The 23,182-nt window shown below is 35.1% G+C and overlaps 1 protein-coding gene across 4 annotated transcripts in view; it reads left to right on the forward strand.

Moving 5' to 3' along the window:
- DNAJC10 (DnaJ heat shock protein family (Hsp40) member C10) overlaps positions 1–19,621 on the forward strand; it is a 64,296-nt gene extending 44,675 nt beyond the window's left edge. For all 4 annotated transcript variants that reach the window (XM_024115606.3, XM_024115607.3, XM_007122505.4 and 1 more), the window contains 10 exons: positions 4,824–4,951; positions 5,255–5,371; positions 9,143–9,244; positions 10,471–10,626; positions 11,578–11,711; positions 12,369–12,422; positions 12,698–12,845; positions 16,303–16,422; positions 18,268–18,372; positions 19,497–19,621. In XM_024115606.3, coding sequence (XP_023971374.1) covers positions 4,824–4,951; positions 5,255–5,371; positions 9,143–9,244; positions 10,471–10,626; positions 11,578–11,711; positions 12,369–12,422; positions 12,698–12,845; positions 16,303–16,422; positions 18,268–18,372; positions 19,497–19,508 — 1,076 coding nt within the window. In that variant the 3' untranslated portion in view covers positions 19,509–19,621. The remainder of the gene's footprint in view (positions 1–4,823; positions 4,952–5,254; positions 5,372–9,142; positions 9,245–10,470; positions 10,627–11,577; positions 11,712–12,368; positions 12,423–12,697; positions 12,846–16,302; positions 16,423–18,267; positions 18,373–19,496) is intronic.
- Positions 19,622–23,182: the final 3,561 nt, after the last annotated feature.

Below are 23,182 nucleotides of genomic sequence, written 5' to 3' on the forward strand. Positions count from 1 at the left end.
CAGTTCCAATTCCTAGGGTTTGGAATACAACATCGTCCCTGTCCTAAAAAAGGTCAAATGTAGCAAAAGGGAGACATAAACTACTAACTATAACAGTAAATAACAGATATTGATAACTATGCCTGTTACATGACAAGCACTCTTTTAGGTGTTAGGAATGCAAAATTATAAGACATGGACTCTGCTCTCAAGAAGCTTAAAATATCATCTAGTGGTGGGTGAGAGGAGGGAGATTTATAAGAAAATATGAAAAACATTGTAATAGTCATTATGTATGAATTATAAGATCAAATAAAGAGACTTTTGCATAGTATAGGTCAGGAGGTGATCTTTGAATCAAAATGACATTTGAATACTAAATTTCCCAAAGCAAATAAGAGAAAAACAAGTGAGGCCCTGTAGACTGAAGGAATTCTGTGAGCAAAGACTTGACAAGATAAACTTAACAGTTAAAAATAAAACCTTACCCATTCAGTTAAATATTCGTAAGAATAATCCAAAAATGACACTCCTATAACAACACAGCTTCTAAACAGTAGTTAATGGACCATGAAAGTAAGAGACAGAAATCATTTACATTTAACACTGAAACTAAATTTAGTTATAAAAAAAGATGTTTTTCTAAAAGAATTTGCATATTGTGCATATCCATTTTTATCTTCACACTTGACAAGATAAACTTAACAGTTAAAAATAAAATCTTACCCATTCAGTTAAATATTCGTAAGAATAATCCAAAAATGACACTGCTATAACAACACAGCTTCTAAACAGTAGTTAATGGACCATGAAAGTAAGAGACAGAAATCATTTACATTTAACACTGAAACTAAATTTAGTTATAAAAAAAGATGTTTTTCTAAAAGAATTTGCATATTGTGCATATCCATTTTTATCTTCACAACAACCCAGCAAGGGAGAAAACTGAGGCTCAGAAAGATAAAGTAACTTGCCCATGACAACTAGTAATTGGTCAAGGTAGATTTTGTATCCAGATGTGTCTGACTCCAAAGCCTAGGCTTATAGCCACGCTAAACTATGCCACCTCCTGAAAGTGCTGGAAATGACCCAAATTTTAATAATGGAGTTCTTCTTTTTCACCTCTGAAATATTTCTCAGAGTCCCCCTTGCTGCCTTATTTCGGGTCCATCATCTTCATCTTCTTTAATATTCTCCAATATAATTGTCTCATAGCATTTTCTCTTTACAATTAATTACTTGTTTTATTTGCAGATTTATTACTCTAGAATACCTAGAACATTGACATGTCACTTTTTTGCCTTGAATCTCCTGATCTCTTTTAGAATAAACTTCAGATTCCTTAGCATAGGAGCAATGACTTTGTCTTGCTCACCACTGTATTTCCAGCACCTAGGATGCTGGTGCATAGTAGCTCAGTAAATAGTTGTTAAATTAATAGGGTACATTCACTCTCTGCCTCTGCCTGTTTTTCCAGCCTCATCTCCCACCTCTGCCCCTCCAAATAATCTTAGCTCCGCTACTTGTAGATCACTGAAAATATGTTTTCACTCCTATGCCTTTACACAAGATTTTTTTCTTGCTCTTGTAATCATTTCTTCCTGCCCCTCAAAATATTTAGCAAACTCCAAGTCACCCTTCAAAACTTTGCATAAAGCATTTTCTCCCTGTAATATACCATGAATACCCAAGTACTTCCTTTTGTATGTTGTCACTAACTTTATAGCATAACTTGTATTATTTCTTTGGATTTAAATAGGTATTGAGTACTGGATTTAAATTGTGTTTATTATGAACATTATGAACTAGTAGAGAAAACAGACAAATAGATGGGCAACTTTTAAAATGTCTGAGGGCTTCCCTGGTGGCGCAGTGGTTGAGAGTCCGCCTGCCGATGCAGGGGACGCGGGTTCGTGCCCCGGTCCGGGAGGATCCCACATGCCGCGCAGCAGCTGGGCCCGTGAGCCATGGCCGCTGAGCCTGCGCATCCGGAGCCTGTGCTCCGCAGCGGGAGAGGCCCACATACCGGAGGGGAAAAAAAAAAAAAAAAGTCTGAAGTGAGGAATATTATCTATTTGAGTAATAAATTACCCCAAAACTTAGCAGCTTAAAACAACAAACATTTATTAACTCACACAGTTTCTGGTGTTCAGGAATCTGAGAACAGCTTAGCTGAGTGGTTCTGGCTCAGGTTTTCTCATGAGGTTGCAGTCAGGGTGGGTAAGGACTACAGCCATCTGAAGGTTAGACAGGCTGGCAGATTTGGTTCCAAGCTGACTCATGGCATAGTCAGGAGGCCTCAGTTCCTTACCAGGTGGGCCTCTGAATGGCTACTCACTTCTCTCAGAACGAATTATCAGAGAGAGAGACACACAGACACACATACAAGCAATGATAATCTGATCTCAGATAATATAAACCGTCACATCCACCATATCCTATTGGTCACATACACCAACCCTGGTACAGCAGTGGTATGAGTACCTGAGGTAGGCATCATTGGGGGCTATCTTGGAGACTGACTACCATAAGAGATAAGTATGGGTTGCACTTAGGCAGAACATATAGATGGAATAATTTTCTGAGGTTAGAGAAAGCAAGCTCTTCATTGAGATCTAAAGTAGAAGTAATGGTTATACAAATAAAGAGGTGTTAAACACATTCCAAGCCCAGGAACCAGCAAATGTATTCATGGACTCAAATAAAAGGGTACCTCATTCATTCTTAGAAAGCAAGAATTTCAGGATAACTGGAATGTTGAGTGTGGAAAGGAATGAGACTTGAGGCTTGAGAGGGCACCAGGGGTCCAAATTATGTGTTTCCTCTGTCAGGCAAGGTAATTTGGACTCTATCCTGGAGGCAAAGCAGAGGGATTCATGGATTTAAGCAGAGACATGATTTAACTAGTTCTACATTTTAGAAAGGTGACTGGCTGCCTAGAATGGATAGAAACAAAAATTGGACAAAAGGAGAGCAGGTAGAAGTCCGATGCAGTCATTTATGTAAGAGGAGATGGCTCCCTTATCTAAATAGTGGTAATGTGGAAGAAAAGAAGTGGACAGAGTTTTTAATACCAAGAATACAAAATCAGTATAACTTGATGATTGGGGGGTTTTCTGGATTTTTGTGTGTGTGTGTGTATTTTTTTTTTTTTTATTTGGCTGCATTGGGTCTTCGTTGCTGTGTGCAGGCTTTCTCTAGTTGCGGTGAGCGGGGACCACTCTTCATTGCAGCGCGTGGGCTTCTCATTACAGTGGCTTCTCTTATTGTGGAGCACCAGCTCTAGGGCGTGCAGGCTTCAGTAGTTGTGGCTCACCGGCTCTAGAGCACAGGCTCAGTAGTTTTGGCGCATGGGCTTAGTTGCTCCGCAGCATGTGGGATCTTCCTGGACCAGGGATCGAACCTGTGTCCCCTGCATTGGGAGGCAGATTCTCAACCACTGCACCTCCAGGGAAGCCCCAATGATTGTGTTTAGATGTAGGGGAATAAGAAAAGGAAACCCAAGCTTCTGACTTGGTGAATTGGCAACTGAGTGACTGCACCATTCTGTGAGGAAGAGAACACTGGGGGAGGAGATGCCATGGAGTAGACACCCCCAGTTCACAGTCGATTATAGGCTTGGTTCTTAGGAGAAGAGTTTGGGCTAAAACAGTAGATACAAAGGATCATCCTATCAATGGTAACTGAAGCCTTGGGTGAGTATGAGCTTGTCAAAAGTGCATAGAGAGACAAAATCAGGACCCTATGGGTCACTTTTAAGGGACTGTCAAAGATAGAATTCATGAAGCAATTCAAGCAGCAGCAGCTAAAGAGAAAAAAGCAGGAGAATGTGGTGTCATTTTTCACTCTATTTAAATATTTATGAAAATCTCTCTGTCTCTTCTACTGGCCTGTGAACTCCTTAAGGAGAAGGTCTGTATCTTTTTAAATTTTGCATGCACTATGGCATTTAAAACAGGACCTGACACATAATAGGTGCTTGGCTTAATACTGACTATCGAGTGAATAAATCAGAGGGCACATGGGAAAATGGACTATGTGCTGGTCCTAAGAAAGCTATTATTTGCCAAGCCAAGGAGTATATTCTTTAGGCAGTGGTCTTTATGCAACATGATCAGATGAATGTTTTTGTAACTTGCCTGTGGTAGCAATGTAGTAAATGAATTAGTTTAGGAAGGCAGAACAGAAACACCAGCTTGGTTATTTCAGTAGGTCAGACTAAATTTAGGCAGTAGCCTAAATTGGGGTTGGAGATGGTAAGAGATGGAGCTATGATACAAGGGCAAAGAAAGAAGGCAAGAGTAACTCCGGGAAATCTTATTTAGGCACCTAGTGGATGCTTATGCCATTGCCAAGGTAGGGAAGGTGAGAAAAGGAGCGAGTTTAGGGGAAAATAGCTCAACTTCAATTTGGATATATTTTGTTTAAAATGTTTATATGACATCCAGGTAAATATTTCCACTGGGCAGTTGGTAATACAGGTTTTGAATTCATAAGAGAAGTCTATCTAGGTTGAAGAAACAGATTTAAGAGGCTATAACAGTAGTTCAGGTAAGCAAAAAGAGCTCAACACTACAAGGAGATTATTCTGCCTCTGAGAATGAAGGAACTTTTCAAAGAGATCTTGACATTTTATCTGATCCTCTAAGAAAGTAAAGGAAAGGTTTCTCCTGGCAGAGCAAACCTATGTGTATATAGTATACAGAACACTAAAACCTCAACAAAATCAATTTGTTAATAAGTTTATCTTCTCTTTAATATTTCAAGTACAAAAACTTTGAAATGTTTCTATGGATAAAAAGACAGAACGTAGATTTTAATTTTTCTCTTTCTCTGTTTCAAAGGAAAGAAGATTCTTTATGATATACTTGCCTTTGCCAAGGAAAGTGTTAATTCTCATGTTACCACACTGGGACCTCAAAATTTTCCTGCCAATGACAAAGAACCATGGCTAGTTGATTTTTTTGCCCCTGTAAGTTATGTTTATCTGTCAAATTTTGATATTGTCATTAACTCTTGTCACAGCAAAAAAAACATTTTCTGGGTAACCTTGAACCATGAATATTAGAATCATGTTACTCAGTTTGGCCACTGTCACATATTACTTCTAGGAAAGGCTGATATACTTGCCCCTCCCCTCCAAGGACTGAGAATATAAATGCATAAGATTTGTAACTAAGTATGGTTTGTCTTACTTAGCATTTGCTTGTTGTAAAAATGGTGTGTTTTTTTGTTTCATTTGGCTCAGTGCTTATGAATATTTTTTCTTTCATAGTGGTGTCCACCATGTCGAGCTTTATTGCCAGAGTTACGAAAAGCATCAAAGCATCTTTACGGTCAGCTTAGGTTTGGTACATTAGATTGTACAGTTCACGAGGGACTCTGTAACATGGTAAGGCAAAGTACAAAAAATTTATTCTAATTAATGTTTTTGTAAAATGTTTTGGCAGCCTAATGTTAAAGCAATAAAATAACTTTCAAATGTACATCTAACATTTAGAGTAGTAACAAGTTATTTAAAGAAATAACTTCAACAAAATGATATAAAATTATGATTGGACTAAATGTAAATAGATAATATGTGATTCAATGTAGACAGGGTCTTATTTATGAAACTCAGAAAAATATTTAGTTGACTTGATAAAATACATGATTATTCGATTTTTCAATTATTTAAGATTTTTTTTAACTTAATATTACTTTTTGGTGGTCTATAGTTTTTATTCTTTGTCTTTTAAGTGTAGTTAATAGAAATTTAAACAAGCTTCTTAACTTTTGTTTACATACAAAATATTTTCTTAGGTTAATAAATATTCTTCAGTTTAGGAAGAACTAGAAATTATAAAATATCCTTGGGGAAAAAAAACCTAAATAAAATCAAGCCTCCAGATATCAGTGTATAGGAAATCCAATGACAGAGGAACATATCAAGTGACACCAGGTACATACAATCTTCAAGTCCCAGCATTTAGAGAACTTTACAGGACAAATACCAGTTTATTGGATATATACATTGAAAGAAGGAAAAAAGAGATGAAAAAGACTTACAAGACATATCATTCAAATGCAGTTTCTAGGCCTCGTTTGGATGCAGTTCAAATAAACTAACTCCAGAAAAAAAAAAAACAGATAATTGGGGAAACTTGAACACTGGATATCTGATGATTTTCAGTAATTATTATGATGAAGATATACAGATGGCCAACAGGCATATGAAAAGATGCTCAACTCACTAATTATTAGAGAAATGCAAATTAAAACCATAATGAGGTATCACCTCATACCAGTCAAAATGGCTGTCATCAAAAAGTCTACAAACAATAATAAATGCTGGAGAGGTTGTGGAGAAAAGGAAACCCTCGTACACTGTTGGTGAGAATATAAATTGGTGCAGGCACTATGGAAAACAGTATGAAGTTTCCTTAAAAAACTAAAAATAGAGCTGCCATATGATCCAGCAGTCCCACTCCTGGATATATATCCGGACAAAGCAAAAACTAATTTGAGGAGATATGTGCACCCTGGTGTTCACAGCAGCACTATTTACAATAGCCAAGACATGGAAACAACCCAAGTGCCCATCAACAGACAGTTGGCTTAAGAAGATGTATGTGTGTGTGTGTATAATGAAATATTACTCAGCCATTAAAAACAATGAAATATTGCCATTTTCAGCAACATGGATGGACCTAGAGAGTATTATACTTAGTGAAGTCAGTCAGACAGAGAAAGCCAAATATTATGTGAAATCACCTACATGTAGAATCTAAAAAAATACGAATATATATACACAAAACAGAAACAGGCTCACAGAAACTTACTGTTACCAGAGCTTGCAAGGGGGACAGATAGGGGTATGGGATTAACAGATACACACTACTATACATAAAACAGATAAGCAAGAAAGACTTACTGTATAGCACAGGGAATTATATTCAATATCTTGTAATAAGCTCTAGTGGAAAATAATCTGAAATATATATATATAAAACTGAATCATTTTGCTGTACAATTGAAACTAAAACAATATGTAAATCAACTATACCTCAATTTTTTTAAAAAAAAGAATGTTTTAAAAACATAATAGAAGTAAATGTAGGGTGAAATACTTTATGCATCTGTGTGAGGAATAATTTCATTCCACACAGACATGCATGCCTGTGTAGGCACACATACACTAAGGATAAAAATTATGAATGGGAATGAATTTGGCTACGTTAAATGTTAAAACTATTGCCAAAGAAAGCAAACAACAGACTGAGGAAATATTTGCAGCACATATAACTGACAAAACCTTACTGTCCAGAATATTTAAAGACTACAAATCAATTTTTTTTAAATAGAAGAAAAATGAGAAAGTGTACAGAAATTTTGTAAAGGAGGAAATTCAATAAATATGGAAAATGTTCGACTTCACTAGTCATCAAGAAAGTACAAATTATAGCAATAGTCATACACCCTCCCCATCCATCAAATTTTTTTAAAATTTAGCTGACAATAGCAAGTACATGAATAAATAATTATCCAGTCACAGAGTGGAATAACCATAGAGGACTTAAAACTAGATCTATCTTTACCAACATGGGTAAATCTCAAGAATATAACGAAAAAAGCAGGTTGCAGAATAGTATAGAGTATGATGAAATTATAGAAAGTTTATTTATAAGTGCTGAAACATTACAATATACTGCTTAGGGATACATATGCATGTAGCCAAAGTGTAAAACATCAGTGGATTGGATACATGCTCTTTCCTGGTGTCAGGGAGGAAAGGAAATGGGATCAAGAAAGAACTTTCAGCAGTCTGCCAGAATGGCAGAAAAGTTAATCATCCTTAAATGTAGCAGAGGTATACGTGAATGTTTGTTAGATTATTGTCTCTTTTCATTATGTTTGAAATTTCATTAAAATAAGTTTAAAAAATGAAATAAATAAGGCCTTTCTTTGGTTTTGACTGCCTTGTATGCAACTTTAAAAAGGTGCTAAGCAAAGATAAAAAATAGTGATAAACTAATTAATTTGAATTCCTGTAGTTTTTCTACTTTTAATCTCAACTTTTAAATATCCTATAGATAATTAAGCAAAGTTTAAAGATATAAAACAATTGCATCAAATTCACCTGGAATAGAGGTCAGGATTCACTACTCAGTAATTGGTTAACTTGACCAAGTCACTTAGCCTCTCAGTACCTCAGTTTCCTCATCTATAAAGTTGACTTAGTAATTTTAGCTTCTGAATAGAACTGTTGTGAGGAACAGATGAGAAACTCCATGTGTCAGTGCTAAAAAGGTGCTCAGCACATAATAAGGACTTGTCAAATGTTAGATTAAATTATTGTTTTGTTCATCTAATGGGTTATTTCTGCTCATTTACGAAAGTTTGATAAACGTTTCCATTGTTTTTTCTAAAATTATTTTTGAATCCTAGTCAAAGATTCCAATTTGCTAATGAGTGCTTTTCAACTTTGAGGATGCAAAGTTCAGCTACAGCAAATCCACAGATAGGGATCTCTTTATAACTTTTTTAAAAAATAAGAAAAACTTTAGAGAAGTGCTTTCTGGATTAGTGTTCATACTAATTCTGAGGACGAAATTATAGTATTTTTTACCATAAAAGCTGAATTGAGCAAAGAATAAAAAGTGACCTCATTTTTAGGGCATGATTCATAATTCTTTAACCTAAAATATAGTTCTATACACATGAATTATTAATTTATTTCCTTATTCTTGCTATTTTTTTTCCTTGATTTTTCTTCTATTTCTAAACAAATTGGAGTGTTTATTATGGTATTAAAAAAAAAATACTCAAGCTAGAGATTAGTCTGCTCTTTACATCCTCATCCACCTTGGTTCAGGAGAGCAGAAGAGGACCAGGCTAATAATTACCCATACTCACTTCTCAGTGTTTCAGTGCCTGTGGATTTTATGGCTAATGGAGTGTGGAGTAACTATAAATAAGGATCAGATACTCAGGAGTACAACAATAAATCTATTTCCTTTGCTAAATCCGGCCAGGCTAAAATTTTTCAGTCACCAGCAGTTTAGCAATGAGTTTTTAAAATCTTGTTGTTGTTACTTAAATAAAGGCAAGCTGGTTATGAATTTGAAACAGTTGGGTAAAGTGTATAAAATCTTTGTTTAATTTGTATTCTCATTCCTAACAGTATAACATTCAGGCTTATCCAACAACAGTGGTATTCAACCAGTCCAACATTCATGAATATGAAGGACATCACTCTGCTGAACAGATCTTGGAGTTCGTAGAGGTATTTTAAGTTATAGCCTGTGGCTATAAATCCTTCCATGTATGTTTACACTTTGTATGAATATTTGATAATGTTTAATAATAAGATTTGTTCTTTTTATGCCAAAACATTTTCTGACAACATTAATTTGTTAAATTTTCTACTCTTTTAAATATTATAGACTTATTCTCAGAGTTTATAGCAAGTATATGTTTTGTTTGTTACCTAGTATAGTGCTTTGTACTTATGGGCACATTTATTAACACATGAAATTGTAACTTTTACATAGAGCCTTGTCACCCCCTTTCCCTATTTTCTCAGGTAGAATTACCACAGATTATTTCTTTTCGGTCCCATATAGATGAGATAGCAGTGAGCCCCATTCTTGTATAATTCCAAGAAATACGTGGCTAAGGACAGTCTTACCCCAACCACCAATGGAGGGCTTCTTCAAGCCCAGGCAGCTTATGCCGAGCCTGCTGTGTTATTAGCCCAGAAGTGCTCTACATCTACAGCATCTCCTTTTTTCTCACTAATAGTCTTAATTGACTAAAATAGTTACAGGGGAACTCCTAAGAAAGAAATGAACAATTCTAGCTTATTATCCATGCAGTGACCATTCTACTTTCTGTCCTGGTCATCTCTCCCTCCTCCTCCAAAGTAATAGTTTTTTGTTTTGTGTTGTTTTTTGATTGTTTCCCCAGGGAAGCGAACATCTTCATTAGTATTACCCAATCATGATAGACTGAAGCTCTGTTAAAACAGCATTTGGAGCAAGTGATCTGAGGTTGTGCAGTATCTCAAGTCGGAATGTCAGAAAAATAGAATAGTAGGCTTTCCATAAATAATTAAAGGGTCATTTCCAAACCAGTTATTGGCTCCAGAAAGAACTATATGGCCTGTGTAGACATCTGGGCAGCTCTTGGAACTCTTGCCTCATCTACCTCTAACCTTAATTAAAGTTGCCTCTTTTCTCTACCTAAGATGATTTTAGTGATGTATAGAAATAAGAAAATATACCTTTATCTAATAAGACTGATGGGCAAAATCCAAACTTAAAAAATAAATTAAGGATCATTTCTTACTTTTTAAAATAATTCACTATAGATTCTCTTTATATATCCTAATGTATCTTTTGATTATTCAGAAACAGGAACCTTTCTAAATGACATATACCAACAATTTGCCAAGAATATATGAACTACTCCTTTTTATATCTGTTACAATGAACGCTGTATTCTCTTTAGGATCTTATGAATCCTTCAGTGATCTCCTTGACACCCACCACTTTCAATGAACTAGTTAAACAAAGAAAACATGACGAAGTCTGGATGGTTGATTTCTATTCTCCATGGTGTCATCCGTGTCAAGTCTTAATGCCAGAATGGAAAAGAATGGCCCGGGTGTAGTAAAATAGTTTATTGTAAATCTTAACTTTTACTAAGAATCTTTATTTAACAATTATTTTGAAACTGAGATGAGTGAACCCGCCTCTAGATTATCACTTAATAAAAGTTCTGATCACTTTTTATATACCAGTTAGATTTCAACTCTGCTTCTTGTCTGGTATATGAATAGTATAGAATAATTACCCTTTTTTCTATGTCACTTGGTGTATATTTGACCAAATTTCTGCCAGCATCAACACAAAGATCTCCTTTATTTCCTATTAACATTTTTCTACTTCTTCATTTTTAGAGCTTAAAGATACAGTTTCTTCACAATATTGTGAGACTTTAAAGTAAGAAAAAAATGGCCTTGATCAATGAAACAGATTTTTAAATTTCCTACAGAGCAGTATAAATCATGAAGGATTGGGAACTAATTATTTAAATACCAGAATGGAAAATGAAATTACTATTTTGTATTTATTTCTAAAATAAATAATAAACAAACCTAAGAGTTAAAATTATTTCTAGTATCTTAAATTCTTAATAATATAATTTTCTGCTCTTTTCAATAAAATTTTTAAATTTGGGCGTGACTCAGTATGCTATCTGTGACCCATGGCTGCATTTGAAAAAGTAACTCTTTGAAATACCATTGCAAAGAACTTCATTAGTTCTTGGTTTCTAACACTTTGAATTTTATAACCACACAATTTTTCCCATGTCATAGATGAACAAAATCAATTATTTAATCTGCAATAATTGTAATAAGTTCTTGACTACAAAATTAGATTTCCATTGCATTACTATAAATGTTCTATTATGTTTTAAGCCCTTACCCATTTTTATTTGGTGAAAATCACTGATAAATAATAATCATCTCACAGTGACTATTTCTCTATTGTAAACATATAAAATAGTTATAGTAATTTTATTCTAATTACTTTGATATCTTTTCTTTTATAGACATTAACTGGACTGATCAATGTGGGCAGTATAGACTGCCAACAATATCATTCTTTTTGTTCCCAAGAAAATGTTCGGAGATACCCTGAGATAAGATTTTTTCCCCAAAAATCAAATAAAGCTTATCAATATCAGTAAGTGTTCTCTAAAATTTGAAGATGTTTATATAATCATTTATTTATACAGTTAAAATTTAAAAGTTATCCTAACTAAATAAAAGTTAAACCACCAGTATGTTGGGGAGCCCACCATGTTTAAGATAGTGTGCTAATGAGAAATTTACAAGATGAAAAGTGAATTGAGTAGTCCCACTGGTCATGAAGCTGACAATCTTGTAAAGAAAATGAGGAGAGGAAGAACATTTATTTAGCCCCTATTTGGTTTCAGGTATTCTACCAGAGGGTTTTTGCTCACATTGTTTCCACTAGTCCTCATGGGTCTTAAAAAGTGGGTAGGAATTTGATAGACAGTAATAACTGGAATAAAGGTTCAGAAAGTAAAGCCTTGGAGATTTTGAGTTGTGCCATTACCACAGATCTATAGGAGATGTCCAGCAGGCAGCTAAACATTCAGGTCTGTCCAGAGTACAAAAAGACATCGAGACTAGAGAAAAATATATTTGGAAAGCCATGTAAGCAGTATTTGCAGCTAGGTGTATCTGAGGAAAGAGATGCTAGATGAAGTCAGTCAACTAAACTTATCTTTTAAATTGCTACAAAGAGATTGTTTTCTGAACATGTCCAATAATAGAAAATAACTGTCTACAACTTACATATTTTTTCTTCTTTCAGTAGTTACAATGGTTGGAATAGGGATGCTTATTCCCTAAGAATCTGGGGTCTAGGGTGAGTAATTAAAATATGTATCATTGTATAAATTATATTCAATGCTATTTACCTTCCTCTCATGTCTGTAGCTAAATTTACTGAGTTGTTTAAGGTTCTAGCATTTTAAAGTACTTAGTAAAGAATTATAATTTACCAAGATAAGGTTGTGCTTTATTACATTATTACATTGTCATTCTTTGAAGTCATTTAACTTAGAAAGATTTGCAATATTCTATTTTAGATGTTTGCTTTGGTTTTGTATAATGAAAAATAATTTTCATCCCTTGTCACAGATTTTTACCTCAAGCATCTATAGATCTAACACCTCAGACTTTCAATGAAAAAGTTTTACAAGGGAAAAACCATTGGGTGGTTGATTTCTATGCTCCTTGGTGTGGACCTTGCCAAAACTTTGCTCCAGAGTTTGAGCTCTTGGCTAGGGTAAGTCATGTCTATCTACTTAAATAAGTTGTCACTGGCATGTTTTAATAATTAGATAAGACATAGTAAATATAATTTTATTTCTTAAAAGTTTCCTTGAATTTAAAAAACTCTGTTCCATTTCTGTGATTATAATCTTTGCAGTAGATTTCTTCCTTCTTTATTAAAGCTTTTAGCTAACATCCTTATCTTGGTTGACATTGTCTTCTTAACCAAAATAGCCAGAAACCTCACTTCTTCTGCTTGTTCCTTATTTTCTTCCTATCACCATTACTCTGCTGCCATCCAGGCAGTCACTAGATCCTATCAGTTCTATCTCCTAAATGCCTTTCAAATCCGTCATCTCCTATCATCTCCCCTGCTAGCCTTTTGTTCAAGCCTTCATCATTTCTCATCTAGACTCAGTCATATGTGCCTCTTAACAAGTCTCATATTGCCAGTCTACCTTCTTCAGTTCCACCCTGATGATCTTTCTGAAACATCGCCTTCTCTGGCTTCCTGTTAACCACATTATTTGACCTGCATCCTTGACTACAAATCTCTGATGTGACCCTTCTGACCTCTTCAGCTTTATCTCTCTCCCTGACCTCACACCTTACACTCCAGGCACAACAAAGTACTCCAGGTTCTCTTAACAAGTACCCTTATGTACATGCTGTTTCCTCTCTAAAATGCCTTTTCCTTACCTTGGTCATCTGGATTTTTTTTCTCCCTATCGTACAAAACCCAGCTCCAATGGCATTATGTATTCTCTAACCTTCCTACTTAAGCAGTGTCACCTGGATATCAGGTACTCCATCAGTGGGCTTATACGATGCATGTTAACTATATATTAAGATATCTTTCTCCCCTATAAAACTGTGAGCTTTGTGAGGGCAAGGTACATGTCTTATCTATCTGTATATCCCGTGTCTTAACTCAGTAAAGGCTTATAAAATTAAACTAAATGCAGTCTGTTTTGGTGTTTCTGTCATAACAGTCCTGTGAGTGGCCTCATCCAGACTGATAGCTTCCTCACCTCTATACTCAAGGAATTTTGCCTTTGGCTATGAAATATTCATTAGAATGAGAAAGTCAGTAAAAGTTCCACCAGTCTAAAACAAAAGCTGAACATCCCAAGCCAGGGGAAATTTTTAGCAAAAGGATTTCAGAAGCCCTATGGAGCCATAAAACATTGTTTTAGTTATTGACTGGTCTTTGAAATAAGAGGTTATTCATTTTTTTTCTACTTATATCTTCTTTTCCTCTTATACTTCCTTTTTCTCCAATAAGTCTAACAAAAGTTTTATTCCCTTATCCCTTAAAAACTTAGTTATATATTTTGTAATGCAGCAATATCTTGCATATATAGCAGAAAATTATTAAGAAGGTCATTCAGCAAATCCTAAGCACCAAGTAGCATTATGCCAAATATTAGGGCTAAAAAAATGGAAAGACAAAAATGCCATGTCTTTAACAAGATTGTAATCTAGTGGGAAGATAAAGATAAAATGCAAATTAATATATATAAATCAATAGGATCATTACTATAGTGAAATTAGAGTGAAACGAGTATGGGAAGAAGAAGGTCAGAGTCATGCCAGGAGGAGACAAAAGCCTCCGCAGAAAAGTTAGTATTTGAGATGACAATTACAACATGACTAGGAGTGTGGCACTTTGAAAGGGTTGGCTAGAGAGTACTCTAAACAAGAGAAGACAATTTGCAAAGATACAGGGACACAAGACAGTGGAGCATGTTCAGGCTTCTCCACTGTTGGTCCAGGATTACCAGAAGATAAAGACAGAAGCGGAGTGGCAAAAACTGAGGCTCTTAAATAGGCAAGAAGGAGATGGTTTGGTCTGTTTGCCTACACTATTCACATTGTACACTCTTCCTCACTGTTTTCATACTGTTCAGAATGTATTCTATATAAGCATTGGAAGAGAACTGTTGGATATGTCAGGATCCATTTTATATTTTAGAAGGATCACATTGAATGGACTGATCATGGGCCATCAAGATCAGAGAAAGATCAGAGCACCAAAAACAATATGTTGTCCTTCTGTAACCTAAAGTACAAGTCAACTAGATTTTTCTGACCTTCACTATGAGTGTGTGTGTGCACGTGCGTGCGTGTGTGCATACGTGCTTCTGCATGCATTTTTGCTGGTGCCCTAGCACAAGTTAGTCCACCTGTTGAGTACCCCAGCCTTGGGGACAAAATTAGAGGTAGCAAAGATATTTTAATTGTCCTGAAGTGAGAGGTGATAACCTGAACCAGGATTATGGCTGTGGTGATAGAAAGAATGGAACAAGTGTAAGAGAGATATAAGAATGACTAGGATTTAGTATTTGTTTGTAATAAGTATAGTAGAAAAAGGAGTCTAGGATGGCCCTAGTTTCTGGCCTGAACTGAGTGAATAGTTGGACAGAAGGAGTAGTGGGTTAAGGCAAAAGGATTCATTTTAGAAATGTTATGTTTAAGGTGCTTATTTAAGTGAAACAGGCCAGTACATAGTTGGCTGAAATCAAGGGGAATAATAGGGTTCAGCAGCATATGGGTATATAAAATCTCCCTGGGAGATTTTTCACAGTGAAAAAAATTGTTGATGAGAGATGGATCTGTGATTGGACATTTTAATTTGAGGGGCGGGTGTAGGAGGAGGTCCCCATGCTAGAAATGAGGAAGAATAGCCAGAGGAGTAGAGTAGCCAAGAGAATAGTGACAAGCCAAGAAAGAAAAGAGGGAAGAAAGGTGTGGTCAGTAGTGACAGATACCCATTAAGAAGACTGAAAATTGTCCATTTAGTTTGGCCAAATAGAAGTCATTGGTGAACTTCTCGTGGTTTCAGTGGAGGGAGCAGTAAGAACAGAAGCTAGCTAAAATGCGTTGATAATAAGTAGATGATGAGGAAGTGGTCAAAGAATAAACTGCTCAAAAAGAGAAAGAAAGAAGCAGAGTGGTAACTAGAGGAACCAGTGCAATTAAGGAAGGAATTCTTTTTTGGTCATATGCGTATATACTGAAGAGTGAGAAAGAGCTCTGAGAGAGAGGGACCAGAGAATGTAGACATAGTCAGCCTTCCACAAGAGGAAGAGTGCTGCCTCAGCAGATGAGACCAGAGATCTGAGGGAGCTGGAGGACAGAATCTGAGATGTTTGTGGTGTGACAGACACATGTGGGTAACAGGAGGAAGGCGAAGAATTAGTTCAGGATAAAGCTTCTCAATTTTCTTGATAAGGCAAAGGAGAGTTTATTTGCTATTGGCAGGGCTGTGCTAGGTAAATAAGAGTTCAGAGCTAGTAAGAATTTGGAAGCAATCTTGTTTGAATAGAAATGATTAAAACTACTTTTTTTTTTTAAGTAACAAATCCTTAGATTTATATATATTTAAAATTTTTAGTATCATATTGCTTTGTGGTTGCCAGAATAATATATGCCAAAGAGAATAGCAAAGCATATTTTTCTCTTTTTAGATGATTAAAGGAAAAGTGAAAGCTGGAAAAGTAGACTGTCAAGCTTATGCTCAGACCTGCCAGAAAGCTGGTATCAGAGCCTATCCAACTGTTAAATTTTATCCTTATGAAAGGGCAAAGGTATGTACATGCCTTCTTCTGTGTGCCTGTCCTTTAGCAGGTAACGCTTTTTTCTAGTCTCTTTCCCTTTGTCATTTTTAATTTCACTGCATGTCACTGAAACAAGCTGCTTTTCACATGCACACCAAGTGATTTTAAGATTTTTCTGCCTCACAGTTGATATGATCTCCATTGCCTTAAAATTTTTATACTCCTGAATAGGGAACTACTAAATAGACACACCAAAATACTAATAGTAGTTTTCTGTGGGTGGTAGAATTCAAGGTAATTATTTTCTGTGAAGTTTTGTATTTCCTACTTTTATAGAATTAATATATATTATTTTTATAATTAGTTTTTCTAGGAAAGAAAGAGAAAATTAAGAGAATACTGTCATAATACTTTTGAAATAGCCTTAGTACCTGAGCATTTATCTTGAGGAATACTTATTAATGGTTTAGACTATAAAATAAAAGTTAGGGTTCCATGGTTCATTCATAATTTCTTTTGGGGGCCACTGACAATATGCTTTTTTTTTTTTTTCTTAAACAAGAAAACTTGGCATTTACCAGTGGGTCTCTATGGTCATTGATAACAAAAGCTTATATCTTTCAGCCAGTATAATTGCTAACTGAAAGGACTCATGACCTTTGCTGTCTTCCCAAGTAAAAGAATAAGACATTTTTGACAGTAGAACTGTGATAAAAATAAATATCTGCCATGCATTCATGTTTTCTCATAAAACATTGAAATAATATCAAATGTTTTAATATATACTTTTTAAGAATATCAGATTAAGATCTTGTGTTATTTACTTGTGATTATAATACATTTTGAAATAGAGCTAAAGAAATGAGATGATGAATTTCAGAAATGTAGATTTGTCAAACGTCTGGATTTTTCAGTGAAGGATTTTGATTTATGAGGAAGCTATCTCTGTTCAGTGAAGGATTTTGATTTATGAGGAAGCTATCTCTGTCTTAAGAACAGTCTGGGGTAAGCAGAACTCAGTGATAGTAAAGGAGCTTTATACCAGAGCCTGAATCTTAATTCCTTTGGAGTCACTAGCTTCCCAATTCTCAGAACACCTGAGAATTAGGTGACATAAATAAGCATCTTATTCAGGTAGAATGATGTTAGGGAAGTATCAGTATAATGAGCAGTCACAGAATTAACCAGGCCATACAGGGAGCTGTTTGAAAACATGATGTTACCATGTGTCCAGAGGATGATAAGATTGGGACCCAAAATATCCCCATCCAAACGGAAAGGCAGGGGTAGAATCCAGAAGTCCAGCAGACAAGGCCAGAGCAGAATGGTGATTGAAGTGAGAAATTCAAACCAGGTGAGCAGCTATACACAGAAACAAAATCCTAGCATACGGTTTGGAGTTCCCACCAGGAAGAAGGAAGCAGGTGGCTCCAGATCCAAAATAAGCGGGCCTGGATTGACCTGTCCTCTCCCCTGCTTTTTAGCCATCTTCCTGCTGTGGGCAGATGAGAACCAGAAATATACATTGCTTTGCACTGTTGTAGTTGGTCAAGGTTTTGTCTACGCCAATGACTTTAGATTAGAATGTTTTGAGTCCTCTGGGGACATCTTAAACAATTTAGATGTTTTGAGGCATCTGGAGTTAGCAGTGCATTTTAATCAAGGTATTAATTTACATGTTTCCATAAAAGTATTGTTAGTATTTATTTCAGGTAAATTATTGGTTAACTGCTTTTGCAGCAGCATTTCCTTAAAGAAATTGAAGTTTTTAAATACTTGGAACTTTAAGGAATATTTAATCAAGTTTCTTATATGGAAATGTCATGTTTTGATTAGATACTTAAAAGGTTATAAGAAGAATGTTTTCAATTTTAGAGAAATACTTGGGGAGAGGAAATAGATTCCAGAGATGCAAAAGAGATTACTACCTTAATATATGAAAAATTGGAAAAGCTCCAAAATCATGGAAAGAGAAATAAGGTAAGGACTAAATCTAGCGCTGGCTTTGGCAAACAGTATTTAAATTTATTCTTACTATATAGAATATGTATTAATAAACAGTAAAATGAAGCTTCAAAAATTAGTAAGGTAGTTAGAAATTTCTTCTTTGGAAAATATGACAAATTTAGCCTCTGGACACTTTTAATTGCTTAGAAATTGGGACGAGTAAAACCAATTAACAGAAAAATAGTGACTATGAGTCATAAGTTATTAAAATTTGTTCAAATGTAAAAGCATTGATTTGAGCCTCATAACACTTTGGAGAGCAAGTTTTCTTTCGTTCTTGGTATAGTCAGGATGTATTAAAACCTGTATTCATCTTGCCCCCCACCCTTGAATTATTAACCTATCAAGCATTGCAGCCTCTTTCCTGCTATTCTTCAGCGGACTATTCATGTTTTTCTTTTTTAAATCAGTATCATTCTAGGACATATTTAGAAACAGACCAAAGAGTTTACGAATGCTAGAGTGCTTTCTGAATGGAATTTAATACAGTCACACATGAGGTTTCTTGGATTCTTTCCCTATAAGGTGAAAAGACGAAAGAACAGCACAGCCTCTGAAGAGGGCTAGAGATGTCTGGCTTTATAGATCCATATTAGAACCACAGACCCTGGTATAGGAAGCTTTACAACCTACCTCAAGAATTATGTTTTATCCAAATCTAAAAGATAGAGATAGTTAAGAAACTTTTTGTTTGTTTCAGTGAACAAAAATGTTTTTCTGATATTTTGGCTATGTTTGTTTTCTCAAGATGTTTTATTTTTAAAATTGTGACTTATCTCAAGTGAAACATTTGAAATCGAAAACAGTCATAAAGTAGAATATGCTAACTGAAATTAAGTTATAGAGCACATCAGAGTATGACTTTGAAAGTGTGGTAAGTTATAATTGGTATTATCTGCCATGGGCAGGTGAGAATTGTGAGATACCCTTTTTCCATTGTTATAACAGGCGAGGTATGCTTCATCTGATCTATTAAATAAGAATATTGAGTATTTTTGAAAAGGTAAAACTTAGGTCAGTTTATTATTTTTAACTTCTTTTTAACATTAGATGTTGAAAGAGAAAGGAATTCAATCACTTTTACATTATTATTGTAGGATGAACTTTAATGATGTTGAAAATGAAGAAAAAATTGGAAAGAAATTGACAGATGACGTCAGAAGCCACACCTTTTCAGAATGTTACTATGTTCTGGATGGGAATAAATGAACATTATCTTGGACTTGTAATTGCACTGCTTGAATTCTGTACAACATTAATATAAATGAAGGGTCTGCAGACTTTTTCTGTAAAGGGCCACATCGTAAATACTTTAGGCTTTGTAGACCATAGATGGTTCTTTGTCACATATTCTCTGTTTTTATTTTGTTTACAACCCTTTAAAAAATGTAAAAACCATTCTTGGCCTCAAGGCTGTACACAAATAGGCCATAAGCCACATTTAGCCCATGGGCCACAGATTGCTGACCCACAGAAAGATGTTTAGGCTGGCTGGCTCAAACATGAGCCTGCTCCATGATCTATGTACATGCTAAGTTATACAAAGTGTACTTTATCAATTCAGGTTTTGTGGCTGGCCTGAAAAGAGAACTTGGTTTTCAGTCACCTGTTCTCCTAAAAAAATCTCTGAAATTGATTATCTGACCATGTATTTCATTTAAAAACCATACTCAAAATGTGGGAAAATAGATACCCTATTTTCATGCTGTATTATAGTGAAGAGATTAATTTTATTTCCTTTTCTAAAGGTTGAAGAATTGGTTTTAATTTTTCACATATGAGAAAAAATTTTTATAACAAAGTAAACAAATCCTATTGATTTCTATAGTATCCATATATACCTGAGGGGAAAAAATATTTATAGCAATTAACTGGGCATTGTAGAGTATCCCAAATATTTCTATATTTTAAAGATATGTGTTCATTTATTTTCTGAATTGCTTTCATAATGTTTTCCCTGTGATGGTTATTGATTTTTGAAGCATCTTTCTAATATCTGTTTTTGACTTCTGGACTTTGTTTTGATGCATATCCTTTATTTACATTTGCCTTTTTTCCTTCATGGTTTTGGTTTTCACTCTTGTCCAATCTTTATTATTCAAGAAGGAAAAATTAACTTTGTAGATTTGTTTCCCTAAAACTCATAATGATGCTGTGTTTATTCCAGTTATTTACTGTTGGAGGCTGCCATATTCAGATAAATATTGGCCTAACAACTGAAGTTAATTTTGTTAAGAAAATCAAGTATAAAAATTTAAGGATGGGATCTTTTAGTTTCTTAATTGTTCAGGCTCAAAGAATCCAAATTTTTTTCCTTGCACATTAACAAAACATTGTAACATGTAGTTATTTAGTTATAATTCAGAGTGTATGGAATGGTAAAAATCCCAATTGATCAAAAGAGGTCGATTTTTTTCAAAACTTAAGTTTTCCCAAAAACCTATTCAAATTATGCTTTATTATGTTGGGAGAATGTTGTTTGTTTGTTTTGTTTTGTTTTTACCCCGTTCCCCAAAATTTCCTCATAAAGGTTAATTTATAACTGCAATTTATCCAAAAAGTAATTGATTTTTTTTTCATTTTCAAGTCTAACCCTATTCTTCATAGTCTCTCCCATATTGTTTCTTGTGTATCTTTTAACTTCTTATCTTGAATTCCACTTTACACACGTGGGCACATACAGAAGAGTCACCACTTCTAACCTTAATTTTATACCCTCATTTTTAAAATTATTTATTTTTTGGCTGCATTGGGTCTTCATTGCTGTGTGTGGGTTTTTCTCTAGTTGCAGAGAGAGGGGGCTACTCTTCGTTGTGGTGCATGGGCCTCTCATTGCGGTGGCTTCCCTTGTTGTGGAGCACGGGCTCTAAGCGTGCAGGCTTCAGTAGTTGTGGCTCGCGAGGTCTAGAGCACAGGCTTAGTAATTGTGGCACATGGGCATAGTTGCTCCGTGGCATGTGGGAACTTCCGGGACCAGGTCTCGAACCCATGTCCCCTGCTTTGGCAGGCGGATTCTTAACCACTGCGCCACCAGGGAAGCCCCACCACCTTTTTTTTTTTACTTATGATCAGTAATGGCAAGTGCCTTTCATTTATTAAATTTTCAGAGCCTAGAAGATTTTCAAAATTGCCTTGTTTCTACAAGAATTCCAAAATGGAATGCCTGAAGAAGTTTTGGTAAATATTTACTGAACTTGTACCCATTATGAGAGTACCGCTATGCTGGACACAGAGAAGTATGCAAAAGTAAACTAAACCCAAGGCTTAGTCCCTGTCTCCCTAGTGTCTGTAAATTCACAATTCTGACATGGAACCCATAAACAAGCTTATAGATACCTGTACCATTACCTATAAATAGAATGCCAAACTTACTGGTTGAGAAATATCTTAGGCAGTAAATGAAATAGTAAATATTATGTATCCTGTAACTGGGCCTAGGTATGTGCCTGTAGAATCCGCTCAAAAGCCAGGACTACCTGGGAGACATGTTAAGTAACATGTAGCATAAAAGTAACATGCGTCAGAATTTTCTGCAATCATGTCAGTATCATTGGGTATTTTAAAACTGCTGACAGGATTAAAGGTTCTAACGGCCACATTAGTGCAGTAGAGCACCTCTAGAGTGCCAGGTAAAACATGGCATTTTTCTCAGCAGCACCATTTTTGTGTGCAGCTAGCCTTGGGTAACACAGCACCATTTCTCGCAGACCAGAGTGCATTCTATCAGGCAGCTAGACTTGAAAATTAGATGTTTAATGTGGTTATGTGAAACTGTTGGGAATGTGCATTTGGGGCATTAATGATGCTTGCCCGTTCTAGTTTCCCAAATTTTATTTAATGTCTTTCATATCTTTTTCATTTCAAGGATATGATTAAGATTTTAAAATAACTATTTCAGAATAACTATTTTAATATTTTAAAGGTTTTCTTTAAATTTGTCCTTGTTTTCTAACAGTATTCAAAGCAGGAATTTTCTTTGAAGTGTACAGTTATTAGAAAAGCATTACTATGTTGTTTCCTGTGGGACACCTTTTACAAAGATACTTATATAAGAAAGTTTTTAATGAAGAGGTAGTGTTTTTAAGCCATTTTAAACAATTTTTGTCTAATAGTCTAATTTCTTTGGTCTACCAACAAACTCAAATGTCTCATATTCAGTCCATCATGACTGTTTAAAAAATAGTACAAAGTTTAAATTAACAAAATGCATTTAAAATTTTCTGTAATGATACTTGCAGGATAAAATTGATTCTGAAGATGAGAAGGAAATAACCTTTCTGGTAGTATACCACTTTATATAAACCAAAATTTTAAATGTACCTAATGGGAATTCCCTGGTGGTCCTGTGGTTAGGACTAAGCACTTTCACTACCGTGGCCCAGGGTCAATCTCTGGTCAGGGAACTAAGACCCCACAAGCCATGCTGCGCAGCCAAAATTAAAATAAATGTACCCAAATTATTCTGGTGAATAATCTTGTTTTAACTAAGAGTAATAAGAAAATTTAGGTCAACCACCAAGCTAAGTATAAATGTATTACTGATCATAAAGATGTTAGTGATTTACTGTCTTGAGTCTTTTTTTTTTTTTCTTTTTTTTTTTAAACACTAGATTTGCGTTTAGGTTCTTGTACAAATGACCCACAGGTTTGAACTGTGCAGTTCCACTTACATGAAGATTTTTTTTCAATGAATAGGTTCTACAGTACTACATGATCCATGGTTGGTTGAATCCATGGATGCAGAATTTCAGATACATAGGGCCAACTCTAAAGTTACACATGA

This window comes from Physeter macrocephalus, chromosome 2 (assembly GCF_002837175.3).
Source record: "Physeter macrocephalus isolate SW-GA chromosome 2, ASM283717v5, whole genome shotgun sequence".
Taxonomy (NCBI): Eukaryota; Metazoa; Chordata; class Mammalia; order Artiodactyla; family Physeteridae; genus Physeter; species Physeter macrocephalus.